We start from the raw sequence: 6560 nt of genomic DNA on the forward strand, positions 1-6560 counted from the left end.
TTGTGATATCCCCGTCACATTTATTGTGATATCCCCGTCACATTTATTGTGATATCCCCGTCACATTTGTGATATCCCCGTCACATTTATTGTGATATCCCCGTCACATTTATTGTGATATCACCGTCACATTTATTGTGATATCCCCGTCACATTTATTGTGATACCCCCGTCACATTTATTGTGATATCCCCGTCATATGTATTGTGATATCCCCGTCACATTTGTGATATCCCCGTCATATATATTGTGATATCACCGTCACATTTGTGATATCCCCGTCACATTTATTGTGATATCCCCGTCACATTTATTGTGAATCCCCGTTACATTTTGTGAGGTATCCCCGTCAAACATTGTATTGTGATATCCCGTCCATTATTGTGATATTCCCCGTCACATGTATATTGTGGATAGTCCCGTCACATTTATTGTGCTATCCCGTCAACAGTTTATTGTGATTATCCCCGTCAAGTTTGTGAATATCCCGCGTCAGCATTTATGTGATATCCCCCGTCACATATTATTGTGATAATCCCGTCACGATTTGTGATCCCCGTCGACATTTTATTGTGATATCCCGTCCATTGGATCTACAAATTTATTGTGAATATCGCCCGTCACATTTATTGTGATATCCCCGTCACATTCTATTGTGATATCGCCCGGTCAATGTTATTGTGGATAATCCCCGTCACACTTTGTCATATCCCGATGAGGATAGCACCCACTGTACATTTAATTGTGATATCCGCCGTCACAATTTATTGTGATATCCCTGTCACATTTGATTGTTTTTATTATATCTTTTTTCAATATATGTGTTGTTGTTTTTTAACTGGCAAATCAAAATACATCAAATCAAGAGTATAGCCATTGGAATAATTCATACCAGGTATGGTCATGATATTCCAATACGCAGGTATGAGCATAAATATTGCATACAGGATGAGCATGATATTCATACCAGGATGAGCATGAATATTCATACCCAGGATGAGCATATATTCATACCAGGGATAGCATGAATATTCATACCAGGATGAGCATGATATTCATAACCCAAGGGATGAGCATAGATATTCATGACCAAGGATGAGCATGATATTCATACCAGGATGAGCATGATATTCATACCAGGATGAGTTTTCCTTACCCAGTCCTTCACATCTCTGCCTTCAGAAACTAGTCCTCCAGTCTCAGGGGGCTGTTCCCAGTAGATGTTGGGCTTGCCGTAGCGCCAGATCTTGCCTCTGGTTTTGTGGGAGAAGAAAGCAGCCACGACCAAGGCAGCGGTAACCAGGAAGCCACACACCATGGCTACACCCTGAAGGAGACACATCAACATCAAGGAGATTACGGAAGTCAATTATTACACAAACTATCTGAAATACTACATTGTTATTTAAGGCTTAAAGGGCAACAAAAATAATACACCGTATAAGGGTTCAATAACGGGGTTAAGGACCCGCCTGTAATCATAGACCAATTCTACATCTTCAGAGCACCAACAACACCACAATCAAATGACACATTACACAGGTAGTATAACTGTTGCTCTACCTCTTGTGGGTCCACGTAGCAGTAGTGATAGAGGTACTGGTTATACATGCCGAAACCCCCCACTCCACCCATATTAGAATAGCTGCTTCCGTACAGGTTCTGGCACATCATCAGCATAGGGTTGTAGATCATGTTCTGAGAGCTCTGTGCCATAGGGTTCACCCCTACGACGTACACAATGGTGATGATGCCCTGGATGACAGCCATGATAGCACTGACCACCAGAACCACCAGGAAGAACTTCCTGCTCCTGAACGTGGTCGATTTAGAGAAACTGGCCACGAAGAATCCCAGCGCTACAAAGAAGTTGATGGCCGCCATAGCTATCATGGTTGTTTTGGCCGAGTAAGGTGTCGGGTAGGAGCTACCATAGCCTCCTCCATAGCCTCCTCCATAGCCAGAGCCGTAGCTGGAGCCATAGCCGCCGCCCATTCCCCCATAACCGCCACCGTAGCCCATCCCTCCGCCGTAGGAGCCCATCCCCCCCATCCCCCCCATCCCGTACTGCATGTCCCAGACAAGGGTGGAGGCCACACAGGCAAAGATCCCCACACAGAGCACTATGATTGTGCCAAACATGGCCTTGACGATGCCAGGAGGAGAGATCCACTTGTAGAAGTGTTGGGGCTTCTCTTCCATGTAGTAGGAGCCCGGTGGGGGTGGATATGGGTCAAACTCACTCCTGGGCGGGTGGTAGCTTTGTGGGGGGCCGTAGCCATTGGATTCCGGGCTGTATGGAGGACTGTAGACGGGAGGGCTGTCGTAACGCTGCTTCTCAAACATCTCTCAAAGATGGCAGGGACCTACAGAGACAAAATATATGCACTTGACACATAGCTCTGATGAGGTGTGAGGTGTGGCAATGTACAGGATTACACTTGACCGTGGTCATCTCAAGATTTACACGAATAGAATGAATCGACATGATTACACTTGGCAAGCTTTACAGTAATATAATTAAATACATATGTGTTTTTATTGCTATTATATTCTTATTAAACATTATTTACTTGACTGGTCCCAACATGTATGACTTATAAAACAGATGTATTTGATAATTGATTGTACATTTACAGACAGTAAGTAGTCCGATGTCTGTTCTCCTTTATGAATACTACCAATGTTAAGTTATTTAGAGGGGGTGCACCATGCCATCATTTATTTAGAAGGGGTGCATCAGGCCATCATTTACAACATAAACACTTTACAGATGACCTCGGCTTTGAGTTMTATGAACCAGCAAAGTCAGAACCAGCATGGAGATGTTGGTACCAGGAACCAGAGTTCAGAGTTCAGACAGCAGCCCAACCCAGCACAATGCTGCTTTTCACCCGGGCCCCGTGGGCAGTGGGAGTCTCCTTCAATCCCTCAAATTGTCCTGCTGCCTTTGAACACTTCATATCCCATCCTCGGCCAAATTTGGTTTTGTTTTGAATTTAGGCCACACGTAACTGCTAGCACACAGTATAAACAGACTTAACAATGGCCATTATTTTATAATAGTCAACAGGCAAAAGTTTGGCATTCACAACAAGCTGATTTAATTAAAGCAGATTTTTACATTTGTGAAGTGCAGATGTGAAGTATTTATTTTAGTGCTGATGCTGAGGAGGCCATGTCCGTCTTTGACATCAAAAGACTGCATTGTTCCATCTATTTATCATGACACATTGTAGCACCGGGCAAGAACAGTGTGTGGCTAAATTCATTAGATAACAGTAGTACAAGACATTTAGACTTCCTGCCTGTCTTCCTGTCTTCCTGCCTGCCTGTCTTCTGGCCTGGCTGCCTGCCTGTCTTCTGGCCTGGCTGTCTTCCTGCCTTCCTGGCTGCCCACCTGTCTCCCTGCCTGACTGCCTGTCTTCCTGCCTACTTCCTGCCTGGCTGCCTGTTCTTCCACCCTGGCTGTCTCCCTGCCTGGCTGCCTGCCTGTCTTCCTGCCTGGTTGCCTGCCTACCTGTCTTCCTCCCTGCCTGTATTCCTCCTGCCTGTCGTGCTCTTCCTGCTTGTCTGACTGTCTGCCTGCCTGTCTTCCTCCCTGGCTGTCTTCCTGCTTGCCTGGCTGCCCACCTGTCTCCCTGCTGTCTCTGTCTGGCTGCCTGCCTGTCTTCCTGCCTGCCTACCTGTCTTCCTCCCTGCCTGTCTGCCTGCCTGTCTTCCTGCTTTGTCTGCCTGTCTGCTGCCTGTCTTCCTCTCTGGCTGTCTTCCTGCTGCCTGCCTACCTGTCTACCTCCCTGCCTGTATTCCTCCCTGCTTGTCTGCCTGTCTGCCGTCCTGGCCTGCCTGCCTGTCTGTCTGTCTGTCTGTCTGTCTGTCTGTCTGTCTGCCTGTCTGCCTGTCTTCCTGCTTGCCTGCCTGTCTGTCTTCTTGCCTGAAAGGGGGTGAAGAACTCCCTGTTTCCTTACAGTCACACTCACAGACACACTGTGAACGGCCCAAAGCTTTACATCATGGAGGACAAACAAAACAGACAGGCCAGGCTCAAACCAGTACAGCCATTACTTCTCTCTCTTTATGACTCAGTTCAGTAGGGGTCTCTCCTGACTGAGAGCCTCCTTCTCATACACCTTCCCCTCATCCTCTCCCCCCTTCCTCCCACAACCCCCCTCCCCCACTCCATATCTTTCATTCTGTCTTCCCTCTCCTCCTCTTACCCCTCCCTCCCCTCCTCGCTCCCTAACTTCTTGTCTTTGTTTTTGGAGGGTGAAGGGAAAAGTCAAGACTGCTAGGTGTGGGAAATGTGGTTGCCATGGTATTTAGGAGAAAAAAAACTGGCCACAGTAAAAAAAAAAAAAAAAAAAAAAGGATCCAACAAGAGCTCTCCTGTGTGGATACTGTGGGAGAGGGAGGGGTAGATTTGGGCAGGAGGATCAGGTGTCTTCTGAAGGGGGTTCCACCTCTGTTTATCAATAGCCTGCCTAGTAGCTTCCATCATCATCACAGCATATTGGAAATAACTCCCTCTGCAGTTTAGACACCTTTCCAGGACTCTGCATGTACATGGTGATGATACTGCCTCACCAAAATAAACACCTCCGACTGGACGTTTTGACAGAAGAGACAAAACCACCCCCTATGTTAGGCAAACCTTAAGAAATGGTTAATGGGCTAAATGCTTTAAAGCTAAAGTCCTTAACTGAAACAATAACAAAGCGTCCACCCCTACTCTGTTTTGATTTTAAAAAAGCTTGAGGAATGGGCCTGGAGAGATGTCACCACTCTCAAATACATGGACAGAGCTATGGATGCAAGGACTGACCATCCATGACATCAACATTTTAACCTTGTTTTGAGAGTATACAGTGTATGTTTACAGCTTAATTTCCATCCCTRGTTGTATCCAGGTGTGATTGTATTGTGTTTTTAAATCGTCAAATAAATCAAATACAATAATACAATACAGTTTAACAGCAGCCTACAATTCAGAGCTCCATGTAAATGTTGCCTCTATGAAACAGACAACACAGTGATAGAGAGGCTGTTAAGCTGGAGTCAAAGATCAGCCACCCACTACTCACTGAGCTGCTGTCACCCAGTACAGAGCTGCTGTCATCCAGTACAGACAGCCACACACTCAATCATCTCTTGTTGATAACAGAATTCTAACCCTGAATCACATGCCTCACATCTGTCAAAAACTATTATCCCCCGTGCCTAATGTAGGCTAAGGCCGGGGCACAGCTAGTAGTAGGCGACTCTAGTTACATGGCTATTAAAAACACTCTAGAGAGGGGCACTCTAATAAATCAAAATGAAGAATAAAGGAGTACAAGAAAATAATGAACAAATAATGTCTCACAATCTCTCAATGCAGGGCTAGACAGACTAGAGCAAAAATAACTGAATGTTTCTCCCTTAGAGAACACAAACGGGCATAATGCCAATGTATTTTAACTTTTTAGCCTGAGATGTTCCCATTAAAGGCTATCTGATGTTATGTACGAAATAATGTCAGGTTTACTGAAGAGTCAACCAGGTCAACCACTAGACATGTTTTCCTAATACAGGATGTAAAATTKAAAATAACAGAAATAACAGAGAAAAGCTAGTAACAATGCAAACGGAAACCCCCACAGGCCACACCTGTGAGTGCCCCCCTCAAGCCCACTTCACGTCTCTCAGAGCAGGCACAATTGCGAGCTTGTGTGAGAGAACGGGAACACTTGACAATATATAGACCAAAAGAAAATCTAGTTTAGAGCAACTAATATTAATTATAAAATACTCCAAACGTAGCCTAAAACATTTACAAGCGAAATAATAACCTATTTAAATTGGTCGACGTTATTTTAATATTTCGTTTGAGGCCTATCCTCACTTACAGTACACTCTACAGGGGTTCCCAAACTAGGTTCTGCACACGCCGGGTGTAYCTTYAGGTTTTTTGCTCTAGCACTACACAGCTGATTCAAATAACCAACTCATCATCAAGCTTTGCTTATTTTAATCAGCTGTGTAGTAGTACCAGGGCAAAAACCAAAACGTGCACCCAGCGGGGGCCCCAGGACCCAGTTTGGGAAACCCTGGTCTAGAAGACATGGTGTTCAATATGTAGCCAATCGAACACCATGTCTTGTAGACTGTTGACTTTTTTGAACCACCGTAGAGTGCGTGGGAAAAGTCCTCAAACTAAATGTTAAAATGAAGTCTACCCATTTAAATAGGTGATTATTTCGCTTTCTAACGGTTTAAATTCGATTTAACGCCCATTTCACTTACCTGAATGTAAAAKAAAAAAAACTGACGGTTGTTGGCGCTTAACGCAGTACCGAAAACGCCGTCGTTTTGCGAGTTTACTTTGTATCCGTAAAGATGTAGACCAGAGAGGTTGAAATAAACTCAGCAACGAAATGAACCTGTTTATTAGTGACCTKCTTTAGCTGTGGTGGCTCCCTCTTTCGTCCCGTCCCACGCGCAGAGACGGTTCTGTGTCTGTGAACAAGTGCTTTGTTGTGCTTTCCAAGGACATTGGTTGACTGCCCAACCCTACGCTGTCT

General features: G+C 45.0%; 1 protein-coding gene across 1 annotated transcript in view; it reads right to left on the reverse strand.

The window, feature by feature from the left end:
* The window catches only part of LOC112072511 (occludin-like), a 50619-nt gene extending 44059 nt beyond the window's left edge, over positions 1–6560 (reverse strand). The window contains 3 exon segments of the mRNA XM_024139911.2: positions 1157–1327; positions 1564–2366; positions 6283–6560. Coding sequence (XP_023995679.2) covers positions 1157–1327; positions 1564–2346 — 954 coding nt within the window. The 5' untranslated portion in view covers positions 2347–2366; positions 6283–6560.

Source organism: Salvelinus sp. IW2-2015, unplaced genomic scaffold (genome assembly GCF_002910315.2).
Source record: "Salvelinus sp. IW2-2015 unplaced genomic scaffold, ASM291031v2 Un_scaffold1948, whole genome shotgun sequence".
NCBI classification, from domain to species: domain Eukaryota; kingdom Metazoa; phylum Chordata; class Actinopteri; order Salmoniformes; family Salmonidae; genus Salvelinus; species Salvelinus sp. IW2-2015.